The sequence below is a fragment of the Eptatretus burgeri genome, chromosome 14, assembly GCF_056783735.1.
Source record: "Eptatretus burgeri isolate ZD-2024b chromosome 14, Ebu_testis_v1, whole genome shotgun sequence".
Classification (NCBI taxonomy): domain Eukaryota; kingdom Metazoa; phylum Chordata; class Myxini; order Myxiniformes; family Myxinidae; genus Eptatretus; species Eptatretus burgeri.
Window position 1 is genome coordinate 74,525,691 of NC_140974.1, and position 22,643 is coordinate 74,548,333.

The window sequence follows — 22,643 nt, forward strand, 5'->3', positions numbered from 1 at the left end:
TGTTAGGACGACTTGGGCAGCTTTCAAAGCTGTAGGAAGAGTTTTTGACCCCAACAATTATATCTTTCTTCAGGAGGGTGTCCTAGTGCAGTTGTGTGAGCAAGCATGTGTTTGTGTGCGTCCTTTTCCATATCGACAGATGAATATTGATTATGGGGCTTGCAACATCAATATCAAGTGGGGCATGTTGAAAGTACAGAATGAATGATGTTATGCAACGCATTGCATTTGTACATGCTTTGAATACTGTCAGAGCTTAAAGCCTTTCAATTATACAACCATTGAACCTGTCACTGATGGTAGTTGAACCCCCGGGAAGTGACCCAGAGTACCCCAGGAAGTGGCTATTTGTATATGATACAGTTTATTGACGGTTAATATTTGCAATTTTTAATTGATTCCAGAAACATTTTGTTTAGTACTAACAACTCAGTGCTAATTTAAGTGGTGCACACACCATATCTTCCGGTGTATAAACCGCAGCCGTGTATTAACCCACCCCTGTTTTTCACCCTAAAAAAAAAAAAGAATATATTGATCAATTTATTTTCTGATCTAGATCTAAAGATGTTTGTACATTAACTTTGACGGAACAAAGTGACGGAGGTATCAACATGCTTACTCCCACGTCAGATTAATTTCGTCTAACAGTCTTATGCTCATCTTCAAGAAGTTGAAGAGAGTAGAGAGGATACCAAGAAGTTTTTTTTTTTTTTCTTTCTTATTCCTGAAAGCACCATTCTCAAATTCCAAGTTCACAACATCTCTTTCCGAAGCACCGTCAATACCATTGAAACACAGGTTCAGCAAGGCTTCGCGAGTGGACGTGGTAACGCCATCTTTGAAAGAACGTCCGTGAAGTGAAGAAGAGATACTGACCAACATGCAATAGCAGTAAAAACCCGAAGCCACTTCGGCAGCTACAAAGGCAATGAATCTCCATTTTCCATTTACCCAAAAAATCCATTCATAAAAAAAACCGAACGTAGAAACAACAGAACATTACAGAGCCGGCCGGTGTCACACGGGGTCAGCTGCAGTGCAGCTCCCCCGAGTGAAAAGGGATACGACGTTCCTCGGGATAGGACATGACTGCTTCTGTTTTTTCATGTCTCAAAATGCATCGAGTTTGTGATGGTGAACAAAAGTGACAACCAGGAAAAATACATGTTATACATCTCGCTATGTTACATTATTATTATTATTTTTATTATTATTGTTGTTGTTGTACACCACTCCTTCCAAATTCCATATTCATGCAATGCATGACGTCATCGCCGGGCACTGAAAGAAGGGAGTACTAAGTTTTTACTCCGTTTGTTTGTTTGTTTTCTTGGTGTTTGTTTGTCCAGGTGACATCTCAGCCATCCTTTGAGCTAGGAAACTGACATCTGGGGACAAATGTGAAGATGTGCTTTGACAAAAACAGTATTTTAAACTTTTTTTGATTAATTAATTGCTTAATTATTATTAATTTATTTGTTACTTATTACATTTTCTTTCTCATCTGGGCAATATCTCGGGCACCTTTTGAGCTGGGAAGCTGATATTTGGACCCGACAGTGACCAAGTGATTTGGCTATAACCAAACCTGTAACCAAAGCTATAACCGGTATTTTTGACTTATTTATGAATCAATTTATCGATTAGTTATTCATTTTTCGATGAATTTATTTTCAAAAAGTTACAGATTCAGATGAAATGGTTTAGGGATGCTATTAGCCAATTGATTAAGAAACTAATTATTTTACGATTATTATTTATTTATTTTAATTATGCAATTCATCAATCATTGTACTGCTCCGTCCCAATTCCATCTCCATGTGCTACACAGCGGCATCGCCAGGTGCCAAAGATGCCCCGGCAATGTCATGCACTGGAGGATTTGTTATTTATTTATTTGGCATGGGGGCGGTGTACTTTGAATGTACCTCTATTTGTTGTTGTTATTACGATAATGATATTGTTACGGTTGTGGAAATTCACAGATCACCATTCAGGTTCCCCGAAGATCAGTTATGTCGATAAGTGTGTGTTCCAGGTTCGATTTCCCCACCGATGTATAACGGGAATTATTCGTGTACCGGGCTGTGAACCTTTGAGGTAATGTTATTCTTTTCTGTCTTTTATTTTAAACAATCATCTCCTCACCATCTTCTCCACAACCACCATCATCTCCTCACCATCTTCTCCACAACCACCATCATCTCCTCACCATCTTCTCCACAACCGCCATCATCTCCTCACCATCTTCTCCACAAACCGCCAACATCTCCTCACTATCTTCTCCACAACCGCCATCATCTCCTCACCATCTTCACCACAACCGCGTGAAGACGGTGATTCCTAACACGGCCGCGTTTGGCGGCAAGATCGGATCAGAACGGCGAAAGGGGCAGAGCCAGCCAGGGGTGAAGGGTCGAAGGTGAAAGAGCAAGCACCCCCCCCCCCGAACCCGATAAAAAGCCGTGCTGAAACGCCGAGATGCCAGTTGAGTTTGGAGCCTGGAGTCCAGTTGAGCGGTTGAAGAGACGCCGAGTCGTCGACAAAGAATGAACGAGTTGGAGAAGAGCTCTGGGAGAGAGCGTTCAAGTTCGTGCTGCGCTGGTGTGGTGAAGTCGGGAAGAGAGCTTGGAGAAGAGCGCTGGGAGAGAGTGTTCAAGTTCGCGCTGTGCTGGTGTGGTGGAGTCGGGAAGAGAGCTGGAGAGTTCGGAGGTTGGAGTGCGGGCAGAGACATTGAGGGTCGCCCAGCGAGTCACCAAGAGGGTGGCAGGTAGCCCGCTCGGTCTCTCGGAGCCCCTTCGGTTATCCCGGCTCCGAGTCATTATAAAGGCTTACGATCCCGGTTCTTCCTTTCTTTCTTGGGATTTGCATGAAAGTCTGTGGCGCCTTGTCCATAAGTAACAAACTGATTAAGTGCATGTACATAATAAATAGACATCGGCTGTAGGTTTTTGCTCGTGTCTTTTTTCCCCATTCCCCCCCCCCCCCCATTCATTTCATTGCTTGCATGCATGTGTGGAAATAAATGTCCCCATTTTTGAATGTCATCTGCTCGTTGCATCCTTTCCTCCATTGACTGCCATAATTGCGTTCGGAATAAATAGCTGGCTGATTATAAGCCGATAAAACGTACATCTGGTCCGACGGGACTTGGCGATATAAAACTGCTCGGCAATCGCAAACGGAACGAGCTGCTTCAGCGGCTCGTTTTCGTGCAGGCTCCGTTGAGGTATAAACTCCCGGCATTTCTGTTTGCGCGAATAATTAGGTACATCGACTGAAGTGAATGCGAGGGAAAAACCTTCGGAGTGTAAGGCTTTATTTCACTTGATTGAAGCCGATTCTACAGGCACATAAAGGAATACGTGTGCAGCAAGGAATACGTGTGCAGCAAGGAATACGTGTGCAGTCGATAACCGCAAAATAAATCAGCAATTAGCCAGCATAAGCACGGAGTCCGGTATACTCTCAATTCTCACCATTCAACGAGCACCAAGTGAACCACCGCCGTAAATGACAATGCCCCAGGGACAATCCCACCGACCACGCGGCATCACGGTTTTATCTGACTGCGCGACACGTGATCGCGTGTCACATCCTTTAATTCATCACATTCTCCCCGTCTTTAAAATGTAACTAGAGGCTCAACTAACGCACCATGATTACTTCAGCGCTATAGGAGTATACATTTCAAGCAGTGCGAACTATTTAAACTACAGAAGCATACATTTCAAGCAGTGAGGATTATTTTGAGTTATAGGAGCATGGTAAGGTGCCATCGAGGGATGCCGATTATCCCCGTTACAGATCGAGTCGGCGAGGGGGTTTTTATCCGTCGACCTCTCCGGGAGTAAATGGTGGTTTCACTTGAGGGAGGCTTCCGATCCTCTTGGGGAGCCTCGACTCGTGCCAGGGATGACTCCTCGATCGCTCTCGGGTGGAATGCGGTAGCTCCGTCGCCACCATTCTCGGGTGGAGTTCCTGGGGGGGAAACACCTGGGGAGTGAATGTCAGAGGGAAGAGTACCAGATGGAGGAGTTCCTGCAGGAGGAGTACCTGCGGGAGCCAGATAGCGAACCGACACAGTGGTCTCCCTGCCATCAGGAAGTCTAACACGAGCATACTCAGGATTAGCATCGATGAGTTCGACCCTCTCCACCATTGGTTCATACTTGCTTTGTCGTACCAGGCGCTTCATGAACACTGTTCTGGGATAGGTTAGCCAGTTGGGCACCGATTAGCCGTCAATATAACGTCGTTGGTGAGTAAACATTCGTTCGTGCGGAGTAGCATTGGTGGACGTAAAGAGCAAAGAACGTATGGAATTCAGAGCGTCGAGTAGGGTAACCTCCCACCGCTCGGGCCCCAGTCCCCTCAATTTCAGCGCCAGGGTTACGGCTTTCCAAATGACTCCATTGTACCGTTCCACCTGCCCATTACCCTGTGGGTTGTAACCCGTCGTTCGACTAGTTGCTATGCCGTGTTCATATAGGAACTGTTTGAGCTCGACCGACATGAAACACGGCCCTCTGTCTGAATGTATGTACAACTGTTTCCCAAAGATGGCAAAGAGGTCAGAGAGACATTTCACGACAGTGCCCGAGGTCATATCCAAGCACGGGATTGCGAATGGGAACCTTGAGTATTCATCATCAACCGTGAGTATGTATCTGTTGTCTGTCTCAGTCGGCAGGGGCCGTTTGAAGTCGATATTTAGTCTCTCGAAGGGTGAAGTGGCTTGATCAATCTGTCAGAAGCGGCACCATAGAATCTGGGTTTTAGTTCAGTACAAACAGGGCAAGAAGCACTCACTTGTTTTATATCATCGATAGAATAGGGAAGGTTTTTTTATGCTCACAAAATGTGCCATTCTGGTTACCCCTGGGTGGCACAGAAACACATGGAGGTCTTGCAAAGCCCGACCGATTGTCGCCGAACAGTTGACCCGAGAGAAGGTGTCTGCAGCAGGGTTTTCCTTCCCGGGCCGATAAACAATGTCGTAACTATAACAGGATAGATCTATCCGCCATCTCATTATTTTCTCGTTCTTAATTTTGCCGTTATCTTTCCCATCAAACATGAAGGCAACGGATCGCTGGTCCGTGACGAGTGTAAAGTGGTTCCCCAGTAAATAATGTCTCCATTTACGGAGGGCTTCGACAATAGCGTACGCTTCCTTCTCTATCGCCGAGTGTCTCTGCTCGCTTCCTGAGAGAGTTCTTGAGGAGAATGCGACGGGGCGTCCGGACTGATTGAGCGTCGCGGCGATCGCGTGATCGGAAGTGTCCGTTTCCACTACGAACGGCGCCGTGCTGTCGATCGATAATACCACGGAATTACTGATATCATCTTTGAGGCTGTGGAAAGCTTTTACAACAGCAGCATCTGGCGGGAAGTTTTTGCAATGCACCAGGGGATGTATTTTTCCGGAGTATTGGGGGATCCATCTCACGTAGTAAGCGAACATTCCGATCACTCGACGCAATGTCTGCAGGTCATGCGGTGGGGGTAGCTCACGGAGTTGGCACAATCGTTCAGGATCGGGCCTAATCGTGCCGTCGGCTATTGTGTAGCCGAGAAGATCAATTGACTTTGCCGAGAATACGCATTTGTCGTAGTTGAGAGTCAGATTATATTTTCTAGCAATGCTCAAGAATCTGTCCAGATTCATATCATGTTCCCCCCGATCCTTACCGCACACCGTGACATTGTCCACGTAAACAAAAGTGTCTTTGAGGTTTTCATCCGAGATGATGTCGTCCATAACTCGTTGGAAGCAAGCTACTCCATTAGTGACACCGAACAGAATCCTCCTAAATTGATAGAGGCGTCTACCTGCCTCGAACGTGGTGTAAGGTTTGTCTTCCTCTCGAATGGGAATTTGATGATAGGCGCTTCGCAAATCGATGGTGCTGAATATTTTGTAGTTGGCCACGCGTTCGACCATCTCGTCTATGCGTGGCAAAGGGTAGGTATCGAGATGGGTGAAGCGATTGACCGTTTGTGAGTAATCGACAACCATTCGTTTCTTGTGGTTCTGGTTGGTGGTCACCAACACCTGCGCGCACCATGGCGAATCGCTCGGTTCTATAATACCTTCTTCCAGTAATTGCTTGGTCTCAGAAGTGATGAAGTTCATATTGGTGTCGGTGTATCGTAGCTATTTGATCGCTATCGGTTTACAGTCCGGCGACAAGTTAGCAAACAGCACGGGGGACGATACCTCTGCGGTGGTCAGAGCATTTAGAATTAGACAAGGTTTGCTTCCTCCAAAGGGTATTTCGACGCTTGTGTGCTGCTTGAGGACATTATGACCCAGAATTACATCTGCGCATAAATCACGAAGCACCAGTACCCTTACATCCCGATGCGTGTAGCCTTTTACGTCCAACTCAACATTGCAGTACCCTCGTACGCTGGACTGTAGTGATGTGGAGGCCATGCATACCGTATTGTCTGTCGGGTGGATCTTCCATTTCCTGCCCTTCGCTAGTGAGCTGTTGACGAAACTTTCAGAGCTACCAGTATCAATCAGAGCCTCAGCCATATGCCCGTTAATTCGTACGTTGATGATAACTTTGGATAGATTCCCCGGTGAAGCTGCTGTTACTTTCTTTTGTGAGTAGAGAGCCGCTGAAGTGGGTTTATTTCTTCTAAGAGTAGATTTGCATACCCTGGCACAATGCCCTTTCTTGTCACAATTCATGCATGTGGCATCCCTGGCGGGGCATTTGTTACGGGGTGTCTTTTATACCCACAAAAGAAACATTTACCAACCGAAGTAGTTGCTGAGGAGTTTTACGAGGTCTGGGTATCCGATTCCTCGGGTTTATCTCCATCCTCAGTGTCGGAGGTGTCCCGGGGGGTTCTTTGAGTTTCCGCCGAAGCAGCGTTCATTAGCAACACCGGTGTCCCATATGACTCAGATTGCTGCTGAGCCGTATCCATAGCTCGGGCCTGGTCAGCTACCATTTCAAGAGTGGGTTGTGCTTTTTTCCAGTAAGCGTTGCCGAATGGGGGCTGACCGGAGCCCCTGGATGAACGCCTCTCGGGTCGCTTCATCTCGATGTTCCTCGGCGGTTACAGCCCGGAAACTGCAGTCTTTGCCCAATTGCCTCAGAGCTTGTAGGAACTGATCGATTGTCTCCCCGGCTGCTTGCCTGCGTGTGTTGAGAAGATGTCGCATGTATACCTCGTTCTTGCGCTTCACATAGAGCGCCCGCAGCACATCAATCGCTGCGTTGTAGGTGTCACACTCCGAGAAGAGCCTGAATACGCTGGGCGAGACATGGTTTACAAGTGCGGCCAGTTTGTCGGCTCCCTCTTCAATGATGGTCAGATAGGGTGAGAAGGAACGGAACCAATGTGACCACTTCATTTCTGAGTCAGTAGCGTTGGGGTCCGCATCGAACCTCTCCGGCTTGTAGATCTTGTCCATAGTCGGTTGAGGCAGCCGAACGAATCAAGTGAAATAAATTGAGGTGAATGCGAGGGAAAAACCTTCGGAGTGTAAGGCTTTATTTCACTTGATTGAAGCCGATTCTACAGGCACATAAAGGAATACGTGTGCAGCAAGGAATACACGTGCAGTCGATCACCGCAAAATAAATCGGCAATTAGCCAGCATAAGCACGGAGTCCGGTATACTCTCAATTCTCACCATTCAACGAGCACCAAGTGAACCACCGCCGTAAATGACAATGCCCCAGGGTCAATCCCACCGACCGCTCGGCATCACGGTTTTATCTGACTGCGCGACACGTGATCGCGCGTCACATCCTTTAATTCATCACATCGACAATTCGGCGATCGACCCTGTAGCACGTGGATAGAAGAGTTGGCTGGTTTATGGTGTGGTTAAAAACACCCGTAGCTGGGTTTCGGCGTTGATCTGAAAGCTGCGACTGGATTGCTCGTTCGGTGCGCGTGCGCGGCCGCAATTGAGCTAAAGGCGGTCACCCGCACGCCAGACGGGTGGAAATCCACAACAATATTATTGAGAAACGTAGGCTAATTAGTTATGGCTTGTTAACAATTCTCTGAAGTGGTTTCTAAAATAATACACCGCTTCTCGTTGAGTCATGAATAATACACCGCTGTAAAGGCTTCACCTAGCGCAAAATGTACCGTCCTCTGGCTGCACTGCTATCTCACTAAAACCATCATCCCAACACGTAGCATCTTGCCTTCAGCCCGTCACTTATGGTCAGACAGTCAGATATATGGGTTATGTTGTTCAACTGCTGTCAGTGAAGTGATCGGATGCGTTGAGTGTTGGACACCGGGATGATGTGCACGTCGGTCGAGGCCTAGCCTTGCACTTGACGTAACGCTGTAATGACATCCTAGCTAAAAGAGCATGCCAGGCAGAGGGATGGATGGAAAAACCTGGTTACTTTAATGTATAGATTGTTGTTTTTTGATAGGTTTTGTCAAAATATTTTAATATCAGGAAATATAAAGATTATACATCTGCAGCATTTTCTATATGATTATCCTTTTCTTTGATTCAGCCACTGTATTTACTTTTCTCATTGAAATTTGACTTGCACTTTCATACACATACCATATTTAATGCTTTGGCAAGGTGTGTTTAGCAATGGGACCAATATAATGGTCTATCTCAGGAAAAAACACCGTTGGATCTCCGGTGTTCCTTTGATTCGGGAAGGGACAGTTGCATTTGTATTTCCTTTGAAGGATAATATACCATTCAGTTATTTCTCTGTAACTTTGATCATGCATCTCAAGGAATTTATGGTAATTCGGTTAAGGAGTATTGTATTTCATTTCAGAGGAGCAGTTTTTGGACTAACCTGACCATGAGATTGTGATTATTCTTCTAATGAGGAGTTATGAAGTTTGTCATATTTATTTGGTTTAATAATTGAGGGTGTACATAGTTCATTGGCTTTTCTTGCTAACCTAATGTCCCACCAAAGACAACATAGTTTGTTGTAGTAAATATATCCATTGTAAAGACTAACCTGGAGGATAATGTTTCTACGACCAGGCAAGGCATTTTTTTTTTAAATCAGAATTTATAATATACTCACTGTTGTTGATTTTTATTTTTTTTATTTTTCATGTGCTAGGTTCTGGACTAGCGACTCAGCCCTCATTGGTGCTTGCTGAAGACCTATCCGTGGTATATTCTGAGTCAGAGAATGAGTGGAGCCGGCCGACAAGCAAGCGACGGCGGTTGGACGAGTGCCATGACAAATCTTTGGTATAGATCAGTCCATGAACACCTCTTGATTCTGTTTGTTTTTGTCTGTTACAGTCGGGTAAGCACAATACAGAAAGTCCTCGTTGATCGCAATGGTTCCATTCCTGAAAACTCTTGTGATGTGCGAAATGTATTTTCCCATAAGAACCCTTATATTTAGGTGGGGGAGGGATGCGTTCCTGGCAAGAATTTTTTTGAGGGAACTTGGGGTGTTTTTTTCATATATATATATATATATATATATATATATATATATATATATATATATATATATATATATATATATATATATATATATATATATATATAGTTACGGCTGTGGAAATTGACAGAACACCATAAAGGTCCCTAGATCAGTTAGGCCGATAAGTCCGTGTCCAGATAGATTTCCCCACCGTTGTTTAAAGGGAACTATTCATGTTAACCGGGTTGTGATCTTTGAGTTAGCTGTTATTCTTTGCTATCGTTATTTTGGACCAACCACGTCCACCACCAACATCTTTCTCAACAACCACTTTACAACAACCACCACCACCACCAACATCGCTCTAAACAACCGCTTCAGACCAACCGCCTTCCACCACCACAACCACACCTGCCTCTCACCAAACCATGCCATCCTCAAGGAAATCGGCTTTCAAACTGAACCAATGTTTGCACGTTTACCTTCTCGCAAGTAAATTACCTTTGAATTGAAGAATTCCACGAATAAATTGTTGTTGTTAGTCGAAATTAAAACACAAATTTATTTTTAGTGAAGCTTTTTATGTTGTTAAAACAATTGCACTGTTCCGAAAATATATATCACAATTGACAGGTGCTCGTTTCTTCATTTGTAAATCATAACATTGATGCAATGATTACGTATTTATAAAATCCAAACGCTATTTATTCACCTTTCCATAATCGATGCGAGAGGAGATTGTAAGCTGCTGCTAAAAACACCCATGGCCGTCATGAACAGCACAAAGGTAAAGCTAACGCGTCTTCCGTCTCTCTTGGATGCGTGTTACAATTGCCGACAGTATTCAGTACAGTAACATGCTGTACAGGTTTGTATCCGAGGGAGCAATAGGCTACACCATATAGCCTTGGTGTCTAGGTTTGTGTAAGTGCTATGTTCGAAAACGAAAAAAAAAAAATGATGTTCGCACAACGACGACGTCGGTTAACGACGCATTTCTCAGAACAGAACCCCGTCGTTAAGTGGCGCATGACTGTATGTATATGTGTGTGTATATGTATATGTATATATATATATATATATGTATATATATATATATATATATATATATATATATATATATATGTGTATATATATTACTAAAACTCTCATCTTGTATGTATGTTCCCGAAATACAGCTAAAATGGTACACAATAGCGCAAACATTTTAGGGCCAACTTGCTCACCATTCTAATGCGGTGTGCAGTATCAAGTTTCGTTCAAATCGGGCAATGAAAAAAAAATCTATTCCCGATTCAGTCAAGTACTCTTCGGGAGAATTTGATCAATGCAAACAGCCTCAGCAGTATAGTTCGCTGGAGCTGTCTTTTTTTTCTTGAAATGATTTCTTTTCATCAACCGCTGTCACAACGGGAACCCATTGAGTTCACGAGTCTTCTAGTATTTGTATAAGATTGGGGTGGTTGGGAACACATTTTTAAAGAAGAAGGCACTTCCAACCAAAAGTAAAAAAAAAAACTAGATCGACTCCGTTAATTTGAGCAAAAAAGCTCGAGCAGATCCGGCCTCGGGTGATGTTTCACCAGCTTCACAGCCGGCTTCCTTAGACACAATAGACCACGAGCCTCAGCATGTGTCCGGTTTTTATTTCGATACGACCGCTCATTTCCGGTCACGTGATGGTGCTCGAGGTGAAATAAGTGCGTTTTAAATTTTATTTTGCAAAAGCAAAATAAACGTCAAATGACATCATTGATGGGGTGCTCTGCTCCTTTTTGTTTTTACTTGCACGTGATCTGATGTTGTATATGTTTGGGTGAGCACATGTGTGCTTGTTTTTGTGTTTCCGGGGCATAAACACGGCTGGTTTCATGTCCGGGTTGTGCATGATGAGGTGTTGGTTGTGTGAATGTTGGAGTTCTCGTTGGGTGTTGTTTGTTGCTCACCTTTTCCAGCCATTTGCATCAGAGGTGTGTATTGTGTGGGTGGAGCCTGGTGTTGGCTTAGTGGTTAGGGTGGTGGCTTGGGATCTTAGGGTCCTGAGTTCAAGCCCCATTTGCCACTGAATTAATACACCAGGAGGTTGATTCAGCCTGTCATCCTTCCGAGGTCGGCGAAATGAGTACCAGTGTGTACTGGAAGAGGGGCACTGCATCAGCGACATAGTCGCGCTTCCAAGAAATGATAGCTACCCCGGCAGCTAAGCTGCCACACACAAGAAGAAGAAGATTGTGTGGGTTTGTCCACTGTCTCCCCAGTTAGACCACCCTCCCTGCTATTTTTGTGCCATGCTTCCAAATTTTGATTCCAAATCCACAGGTTGATTTTGGAAGCCTGGCACGTGAAGAGCCAGGAGGGTGGTCGAACTGGGGAGATGGTGGACATTTGCATGTGGTACATACTTGGGAGCCTCATTGGTACACATTGCTATCTGTGCTGTCACTGATGATTCACCAATAAGCGATGAAACCAGTCTGGCAGCTGAGGAGGTGTGTATCATTGGGATTCTCATGTGTGTACTATTTGTGAATGCAGTTTCAATCCCCTCCCAGAGATCCTCCACAGCAACAAAAACAAAGTGCTTACTTTGTGTCAGCCTTCTTGATTGCTTTATGGAGCTTCTTCAGCTTGAAGGTGTCGATTTTAATTCTTATATATATATATATATATATATATATATATATATATATATATATATATATATATATATATATATCTCGTTGCGGATTCGCGCCCGCCGGCGTGCTGACGGCCACGTAACTCGAATCGCGGCACGTCGCCCACCGGACGGACAATCCAGTCGTGACCCTCTCGGACTAACGCCGGGAACCAGTCACGGATGGACCTTTCGGTCTCACCGCGATCGTGCCAATCGGCCCCCGCGTGGGATAGGGTTGCTCGCCAAATTCGACCTACCTAAGTACCCACACGGAGGGTAGACCGGGCGATCGCACCTCGCCGCAGGTCGACTTCGGACACGGGCCACTTAAGCGACCCGTTCCGTACTACCGGGATAACCGAGCGGTGTTATTCGTCGGCCTCGACGGTTCGATTAATTATCGGGCGTCTTCGCCCACGACCAACCCTTTACGTGATGCAAGATGGGGATTCAATGAAAGAAATGACGAAGCGAAGTGGGAAAACAGTTCAACAATAAGCACATTTATTTCGCGATGAACGGAAAGCACACATATACAATTCCACCAAAAGCACATGCAATAGAAGAAGACAATGCAATATTACACAAAAAGCAAATGCAACAATGCAGATCTAACCGACTACCGGGCACACGGCAACACTTATACAATTTTACTTCACAGACGGCGCCGACAACACATATTCCCAAAGCAAAAGAAAAGATAACCACCCTCCAGGATGAGGGGGGTAGGCGGGCCTGGGGCCGAGACCGTGTCGGGCCTACCCGTCTGATGATGAGACGCGGAGCGGCGGTGGTGCCTCAACTCCGCGGGCCTCGCGGACAGTGTCTGGTAGGGGGTGGGAAGGGGGCCCCCTTTGTCGCACTATCTCAGCGCGGGGGGGAAACAGGAGGGGGTTGCTGATGCTCGGGGAAAGGAGGATATAACCCTGTCTCGGGTCCCGCGGCGAGCGTCTCCTCCTCCACCTCGGTCGCGTTGCTGGCCTCTCCCTGTGCCGCTCCCGGCACCGACGCGAGCACCCCCTCGTCCGCCTTCGCCGCCGTCACCTCTCCACAGCTCCGTCCTCTTCACTCCGACTAGTACCACTTCTTTCCAGCTCCACCGATGACTCTCTTGAATTCCGCACACTCTCAACCCTCCACTTCCAACTGAACTCTTTCTCCACTTGTCTGACGAACGCAGTCGTTTTTATAAGCCCCGTGGCTTCGCTGTTTTACCCTTGACCCTTTGCCTCCGACCCTTCACCTGGCTCCCCATTGGCCCGAGGAAAAGTGGGCGTGAATGCTTTTTGATCCATGAATTTGCATATAGCGACCGCCCTCCAACGCCCTGGAGGCGGGGCCAAATCGCCCCTCGCTCACCGATTGGACGGAACAAAAGTGGGCGTGAGTCGTTTTTGATCCGTTTTTCTGCGGAAAGTCCGTGATGTTTTTGAACACGCTGCTCGGTGCGCACCCCGCACGAGTCCAGCATCGGTGCCCACGAGTGGCGCGAGATGACGGTGATGCGATGGTGGCGAGTTGTGACTGTAAAGGTCGTGGCGGTTGTGGTGAAGCGGCGTTGTGGTTGGTGGTTGTTGTTGTGAAGCGGCGTTGTGGTTGGTGGTTGTTGTTGTGATGGCCGCGTTGTGGTTGGTGGTTGTTGTGTGATGGCTGTTGAGACGTGGTTGGTGGTGGTAATAATGGCGGCTGGTCCAAAATAAAGATAGTAAAAGAAAAACGGCTATCCTGAAGAGTCGCAGCCCGAGTGAATGACATTTATTCCCTCTAGACAACGGGTTTGGGCCTAACTACACATATACTTACCGAGATATCTCACCTAAGGGACCTGAATGGTGGTTTGCGAATTTGGTCAACCACAACACTACCCCCTCCCCTTTTTACAGACTCGTCCCGAGTCGTCAAATTTTCGTGTGCCATCATGTGTAGTTTTTCCCTAGTACATTTTACCTACGGATCCCTGAGTGCGACATTCATGGTATTCGTGTCCCCAAAATAAATAACCTAAGGGCTGAGTAACTACCTAAACAAACTCACTCACACGGACGACTTAAATAAAATTGCCGGCGCTAAGACAAACATGCCGGGGGCGCACTCATATTTACAGTACATCTTAACCTTAACTTACAAATTTTACACTAAACCATGGCCCAGGATCACTGAACTCTGCAAAAAGAAAGCAGTTAGCAGGGAGCCAGGCTGCTCGCATGCAGTCTCTGGCTCAAATAACGCAGGTGACGGGGAACGTGGCCGGCTGCTCACACGCAGTCCAAAGCCTTCCCTTTTGAACTGAACGCAGTGAACCACAATGGTGCATAGGCTGCACAAACGTAGTCTCCGTGCCAGCTCAAGTGGCACACGCAATGAACACAACGAATGGATGCATGAATGGTTTGAACTGAACGCAGTGAACCACAACGGTGCATGGGCTAAACAAATGCAGTCTCCGTGCCAGCTCAAGTGGCACACGCAATGAACACAACGAATGGATGGATGAATGGATGGACGCAAACACGGTGCACGGGCCGCCACTGCAGGCCCGTGTTGTAGCTGCCAACAGGGCAGTTCTTGCAGCTTGCAAACTGTTGCCTTGATCCTGGCGCACATGGCAATGAACAGGGGGGGCAAAGCAAAAATTGAACGGGGGCTGGTGAGCAGGGGCAGTGGGCATGGCATGGCAAAGGTAGCAGGCAAACACAGCCCGCAGAAGAAGAAAAACAGCCAGCCGGCAGATGAAGTGAGCCGGCACAGGCCTTGCAGAAAAACAGCCAGCCGGCAGATGAAGTGAGCCGGCACAGGCCTTGCAGCAACACAGCCAGCAGATGAAGCTGGCCAGCCTTTGCCGTACAGTGGAGGTTGGTGGAGGGAGTGCGGTGGTGCTGGCCACTTGGAAGGCGGGCTCGGACCTACCTACCTGTCTCCCTCCCACCTATCGCCTTTGCCTGTCACTGTACATACCCACTCCCTTAATTTGTGAAACCCCAATTTAGCCCCAACTTATTTTTTTATTTTTTCTTCCCCACTATAAATCGTCCCCTAACCCCCTTTACTGTCCTTGTTCGGCTAACCTATCCTGTCACCTAGCCTACTCCCAACCCCTACGTTCCCTTCCCGGAGGGGAATAAGGGAGAGCTAGCGTCCTGTGTCGAGGCCCAACGAAGCCTCAGAATGGCCTCCCCAGAGTTCGGCGATCTATAACCAAAGTGGGTCCAGCGGCCCACAACGAGAGCGAGGGGATGGATGGTGCGGAGGGGTACACTTCCTAATCTACCCTAACCATTTAACTGTTAAACTACCCCGGGGCTTTCAACAAGCGCTTCTCGCTTAAACTATTGGTTCTAACAACCCAGATTCCCGTCGCCTGTGTTGGTGTCCTCACAATTTCGGGCCTCGCCCCCCAATTTTCTCTCCGTGCCCTCACACGGTCTCCTGGCTGGGACACGTGGCTCCCTTTGGCAGGCACGACCCTCTGCCGATTCTCCCGCTATGGCACCCCCGGGCACTACACTGCCTCCGAGCCTACCAGCTCCCAAACACCGGGGAGTGCCCCCCATGGCACCTCCCCTGAAACGCACACGTGGCAGGCTGGCTTCCCAGGCCCCTTTCCGAGGGTCACCCGTGCCCACAACACTGCCCACGCGGCTAATGGCGCCCCGGGCCCCCGCACCCAGCAGGCGCACCCGTGCCCACTACGCTATCCCGGCCCCCCCATGGGCCCTTGGCCTACCACGGCCGACTAGCCTGGTGCCCGGGGTACCCACTCAGCGATACTCACCTTTCGCAGCCACGCTCCCAAGCCCGTCAACAGGGCTCCTGCACCCCTCCAAACGGGTTTCGAGCCTACACTCCCACCAACAACAAAACGACCTCCATTTTTGTTAATTTGACTAACCCAGCTAACTTACTTTACTCTGACCCTGGGGTCCCTTGGGCGGGAGTCACTCCTCCCCCCAATCACTCATCGCACCATGCAGTCCCCATTCGCTCCATACACACAGACCCGCTGGCCTCACTCACTCACCAAGCACATGCTTCCACTTCACTCACCAACTCTCTTCAACACACTCACCGCTGAAGTCTGCCATCCTTCTAACTACCTCCCCTAACTAACTCGTGCTCCCACATCGTCCCTTAAACTATAGCACGTTCCTTTTAACACTACGTAGCTAAACTACGTCCCCTCTACGCATTCACAAGTCTGTCCATGTCCTCAGATGTCCCAAAAATCACTTTCCCAGGGGGGGATTTCCTCCCTTCCTACTGGGCTCGTGAACTCGTTGCAAGGCTCTGAGAGCCCTGCGCCTCTGCGGGAGCGGCTGTTCCAGCACCGACTCCTCCGGCAAGACATATCCATGAGGGCGTAAGGTCGCCCTTGTAAGGCCTCAGGCGGTCCGCGTGGACGATCCGAGGGAGGGCTCGTGGTCCCATTTTAATTTTTAGGACCACGTCACTGACTTGCGCCAGGACGACCCCCGGGCCCTGCCAAGGTGAGGTGAGCTTCGGGCATCTGCCCTTCCTTCGCCGGGGGTTAAAGAACCAAATCTTCGCCCCCGGTGGGTATTTGCTCACCTGGCTCCGGTGGTCGTACCTGCGCTTCATCTTTATGCCCGCCTGTTGGAGCTGGTGTCGTGCGAAGGCGTGGACCTTCTCCAAGCCTTCCTCCAACCGACGGGCATAGCCCTCCGCGGGGGCCTATCAAGCCGCTCAGGCGTCGGACCGCACAATAAATCGACGGGGCTTCTCAGCTCCCGTCCATACATCAACAGCGCCGGACTACATGCGGTAGACCCGTGCTGGGACGCGCGATAGGCCATCAGGAGGTACGGAAGGTGTTCGTCCCAGTCCTCCTGGTTAGTGGCGGTGAAGAGGGCCAACTGTTGGACCAGGGTCCTGTTGAACCTCTCCACCATGCCATCAGACTGTGGTCTCAGGGGCGTTGTCCGTGTTTTTCGAATTTCCAGGAGCCTGCACACCTCTTTTAGTAATTCACTCTCAAAATTTCGTCCCTGGTCCGTGTGCAGCTCCTGCGGAATCCCATACCGGCATGTAAATCCTTCTACGAAGGCCTTGGCCACAACCCCTGCTTCCTGGCTGGGAAGGGCAAAGGCTTCTGGCCATTTGGTGAAATAGTCCATAATTACGAGGACGTACTTATTACCCTGGCGAGTGGGGGGCAGTGGTCCCAAAATGTCCATGGCCACTCGCTCAAGGGGAGCCCCAACCTGATGTTGTTGGAGTGGGGCCCTCATCCTCTGTGGCGGTCCCTTTTTTGCAGTACAGGCGTCGCATGCTCGACACCAGTCCTGTACATCGCGCCCCATGTTAACACAATAGAACCACCGGCGGGCCCGAGATTTTGTTTTGGTCCTGCCCAAATGGCCGCCGGCGCGGGTACCGTGCACCTGTTTCAAAATTTGGGTCTTAAACCCATCAGGGACTATCACCAGCCAAGAAGTTTGTTCAGAAGGAATCTCCACCCACTTGCGATATAAGATGTTGTCCCTCATTTCTAGGGTCCTCCACTGAGCCCAGTATGCCTTTGTTCGTGCCCCGAATGGGGCGATTTCCTCCCCACTGGGCCTCCTGTTTTCCTGGACCCATTTGTACACTGGCCCTAGCACGGGGTCTTCTCGCTGGGCCGTGCTCCATGCCAATCCACCAAATTCCTCTCCCGCGGTTAGTGGCAAAGTTGGGCCTACCACCCGGGCCGCACGGACTGGGAGTTTCGGGGAGGCGTCTGCCAATTGGTCCCTCTCCTCATATCTCGTGCAATATTTGCAGTTTTCCCTCAGACAGGGGCGTCGAGAGAGCGCATCGGCATTCCCATGAGCCTTACCGGCTCTATGGACCACACTGAAATCGTACTGCTGCAATTTTTCCAACCACCTTGCAATTTGGCCTTCCGGTTCCTTGAACCGTAAGAGCAATTGCAAGGAGGAATGGTTAGTTCGAACCAAAAATTTCCTCCCGTACAAGTACGGGTGGAAATGTCTCACGGCAGACAGCATAGCCAATAGTTCCTTGCGAGTTACGCAATAATTTCGTTCGGGCCTACTCATGGCCCGACTGTAATACGCGATCACTCTTTCCACGCCCCCCTGTGTCTGAGACAAGACTGCTCCCAATCCTTCCTGGCTTGCATCCGTGTCCAGGGTATACATCCCGTCATCGGTGGGGTACGCTAAAACAGGTGTGGATGTCAAACACCCCTTTAATTTGAGGAAGGCCTCCTGGCACTCCTCCGTCCAATTAAATCTCAACCCCTTCTCCGTCAACCGGTGAAGGGGCCTGGCTATCTCCGCAAAGTTTGCCACGAAACGCCGGTAGTAGGAGCAAAGTCCCAAAAGCCCCGTACCTGTTTGACAGTTGTAGGTACGGGCCACTCCTCTACCGCTGTAATTTTTCCGGGGTCGGTCTTCACCCCTCGCGGCCTATCACGTGTCCGAGATAGGCCACCTCTGTCGCGAACAAAGTGCATTTCTCTGGGCTCAATTTCAGCCCTGCCTGCCTGAGGTGCCCAAACACCTGGTCCAAATTGGCTATCTCCTGGGTGAATGTTTTAGCGTGTACCAGGACGTCATCCAGATACACCAGGCATGACTGCCACGGCATGCCGCCTAGTACACGCTCCATCAGTCTCTCAAAGGTGGCCGGGGCGTTACACAAACCGAACGGCATCACAGTGAACTGATACAGTCCCTTCCCTGTGGAAAATGCCGTTTTCTCCTTCCCCGTCTTATCCATCTCCACCTGCCAATACCCACTCTTGAGGTCCAAAGTTGAGAACCATTTAGAGCCTGCAACGGCGTCGAGGGTATCGTCAATTCTAGGCAGGGGATAGGAGTCTTTGAGTGTCACGTTGTTCAGCTGGCGATAGTCCACACAGAAACGCGTGGTCCCATCCTTCTTTTTAACCAGCACAACTGGTGACATCGAAGGACTTCCCGAGGGCTCGATGACACCTGCATTGAGCATCTTTTCAACCTGTTCATCAGCCTCCTCTCTTTTGCTCCATGGGAGCCTTCGAGCAGGCTGACGGACAGGCCGGGCCCCATTGGTGTGGATCTGATGTTGCACCAGGCCCGTACGTCCAATATCCTCGGGTGACAAGGAGAAGATCCCGATGTGTCGGTCGACCAGCTTGTATAAGGCCTCCCGCTGGGCCTCCTCCAAATCTACACTACTCCGATTTACCATCTCACAAATGGGCCCGGGCCAATTCCTAATCGAGTCTGGAGACTCCCTCTGGGGCCGGTCCGGCTCGACGTTATCGTCCCTCAGCTCTGCGACCTCTTTTACTGGGGTGCAATCTGCCACCTTCGTGCCCTTCCTGATAGTGCGTGGTTCCGTGCTAACATTTATCACCCGCACGGGCGCTATTGGCCCGTCGGTACTTACCAGGGTGCGGCCCACGACTAAGCCCGGGGTTGACGGCCCTGCCGGTAGTTCCGCCAGGCCGCAGGGGCCCTGCCACATTGGGGTTGCTCGCCACCGGGCCGGGACCACCGCCTCGGCACCCGGGGGAATGACCACGGAGTCAGGAGCCTCCAGCTCCACCCTCTCATCCGTGCTCACGCCCCCTAACGGCAACTCCTCACCACCCAACTGCATGACCCCCCGGCCCAAGTCGATCTTACAACCACCGGCCGTCAGCACATCCAACCCTATTAGACATGGGTCGTACACCTCTGCCACCCAAACCTCTATCTTGGTTTTCACAGTGCCCAATTTAAACGACACGAAACCACGTCCTATGATAGGGGCCGTTGCCCCGGTAGCTAGCTGCAAACTATGGTTTTGCAGACGGTGGATCTCATCCCAACCGTCTACACTCGAATCAAGGACCACAGGGCTGATTATCGTGGCGCTTGCTCCTGTGTCCACAACGGCGTCTACCCCTACGCCGGCAATCTTGCACCGAATTGTTAAGCTACCTTTGCCAATTTGGCCACAACTGATGACCTGTTGCAGTTCTGAGGGCTCTTCTCCGTCTGAGTCTGCCGAACACGGCCCTACATGTTCGGCACTTCTTAGTTTCCCGGGGACTGGTGGGGGGGGGGTGATGGTTGGGCCTGGCTATCCCTGTTGACCCGGGGCGGAGTTGGTGGTCTAGGGGGCCGTGGCTCTTCTCTTCGCGGGGGCCTTTCCCTGCGCGGGGCGTTGCACCTCCGCTGCAGGTGGTCCCCTGCGCCACAATTATAACACCTCTTCTGGTAAGGTGTTTGCCTCCAGTACGCCGAATTATACCCCCCTCCATTCCGACTTGGGGTACCCCCCGATGGCCCATCTCCCGCCCTTCCCGGGCCCGACCGCCTCTCCCCAGGTCTCCCGAACCGGCGGTCGAACATGCCCTGCACCATCCTTTCCATTCGCGCTTGGTCGCCCAGGGTTGCCCCGGCTCCCAGCGCACTGTTGTTCACGGGGTCCACCTGTCGGACTGCCACTGCGTGGCGCCCAGCCCCTCCCAATGGCGTTCTGGCTGCCTCCCAGCAGGCAGCAGTATCAGCCGCCTTCTGGAGGTTGTCCGGGCGCCATACGGTGAGCAATGCTCCGACATCGGTGCCCCCTATTGCTCGAAGGAAATGGTCCAGGGCAATCTCCTCCCGGTACTCCGGTGGCATGTTGGTGTGCGCGATCCCCACCAAGCGGCGAATGTCATGTGCCAATTCTCCCAGTGATTCCTGGGGACGTCGTTTGCGCCCGTTGAGCTGAGCTTTAACAAGCTCGCTCTGCTGGTCCATGCCAAATCGGTTTTTTAGGGCCGAATGGAGATCCTCCAGGGTCGCCCCTCACTGGGTACCGTGGTCAGGACTTCCAAAGCCACGCCACGCAGGGCCGCTGTGAGTTGTGCCACACCCTGCACCTCGTTCCAGCCATTGCCTCTGGCAACACACTGGAACTGGGCCATATATGCCCTCAAGTCCGTCTTGCCATCGTACGGGGGTAGTGGCACCCTCGGTTCTTTCGAGGTCTCCTCCCGTTCCCCAGGGACTCCGGGAGGAGTGTACCTCCCCAGTCCCAACGGTGCCTCACTCCCGCAGGGTCCGAGCCGTTTGCCCGGGGGCTCCACCACCCTTGTCCGCGTCTGTCCGTGCCCCGTGTCGTCCCGCTTACTCTCCCAAGCCATTGGACTCGCACTCTGCACACCCCCCGGAACAGTCATTCTGGGTACCCCCATTAGGCCAAAAGACCCCGCGGCCTCTACCCTCCCCAAGCTTGGCATGCTCACCCCCGCATCGGGCAAGCCTCCTCCTCCGCCTTGTGACACCGGCCCCACCTGGGCACGATCCGCCTCGAGGGAGTATATCCTCTCCTCCTGTTCCCGAAGGAGGCCACCCTGCTTCTCACACCGGGCCTCCACCCTATCCGTCAGTCTCTTCTCCATTTCCTCCATTTTCCCCTTTATTACCCCATTTATTTCCTCCCCTATCGTTCCTAACGACAGTTCCCCGACTTTTTCTCTTATTTGCTCCACCTCCCCTTGTACCTGTGTCACCATCTTATTTGTCTTGGATATTTCCTCCCTCGTTGTCCTAAACTGCTCTTCTGTCTCGCCCCGGTTTTTTCCTATCTGCTCCCCCAGTTCCTCTGTCTTTTCTCCGGCTTTCCGCTCCATTTCATTAATTACCTCCTCATGTCTCTTTCTACATTCCTCCGCCACCTTCTTTAATCCTTTCTGTGTCTCCGCTTTTACCTCCTTTCGCAGGTTTTCAACTTTGTCTGTCATTTCCCGATGTCTTTTCTCACAGTCCTCCTTCACGGCTCCCAATCCCTCCTTTATTTTCCCTTGTTCTCTTTTTAATTCCTCTATCGCCGTCGTGTTCCTCCCTATTTCCTCCTTTATTTGGTCTTGTCCCTGTTTTACTTCTCCCAATCCTTTTCCTACTTTGTCTATTTTTCCCACCACCGTCTTTATTTCGTTTACCCTCTCTTGTTTACTTTCTTCCATTGCGACTCCCACTCCTTTTACTTTCTCTTTTAACCCGGTCACCTCCGCTCGTATCGTGTCGACTTCCTTTTTCATTTCGTTTTTTAGTTCTTCCAAGCTTCCTTTTAGGCTCATTCCCATGTTCTGCGTCTCACCCCGCAGCTCTTTCATTTCTTCCCTCATTTGCTGTGTATTCGCATCCATCGTCGTTTTCACTTCGTCCATTTGCTTGTTCATTCCTTTCATTTCGTTTTTCATTTCTGCATTCATCTTTTGTGCATTCGCATCCATCTTTGCCAGCATGGTGATTAGCTGGGCCATGTCGGGTGCGCTTGGGTGAGCCGTTTCGGCAGGGGTTGGGGAAGGGTTTTGGTGGAGAGGGGGAGGGGAGGTGTCATACACCGCGGCCGCTGCCGCACCCATTTCGGGCTCTGGGTTCAGTTGGGCGAGTTCGTTTTCCTGTACAACCAACATTTCCTGCACGGGGATTTCATCCTGAGCCATGGATCCTACACATTCTACATCCATTTCTAATACCCCCGGCTCCCGCTCGCCTTGAGACGCCATCTTGCTTCTCTTAAAGGGTTAATTTAGCTCGCTCGTAATTTGGAGGGAATCGGGGGTCGCTCCTCTCACCCCTGGA

At 49.9% G+C, this 22,643-nt stretch overlaps 1 protein-coding gene across 7 annotated transcripts in view; it reads left to right on the forward strand.

Annotated features, from left to right (window-relative positions):
* INTS10 (integrator complex subunit 10) overlaps nt 1-22,643 on the forward strand; it is a 114,617-nt gene that overhangs the window by 46,989 nt on the left and 44,985 nt on the right. For all 7 annotated transcript variants that reach the window (XM_085855641.1, XM_085855643.1, XM_085855644.1 and 4 more), the window contains one exon: nt 9,099-9,232. In XM_085855641.1, the coding sequence (XP_085711767.1) occupies nt 9,099-9,232 (134 nt within the window). The remainder of the gene's footprint in view (nt 1-9,098; nt 9,233-22,643) is intronic.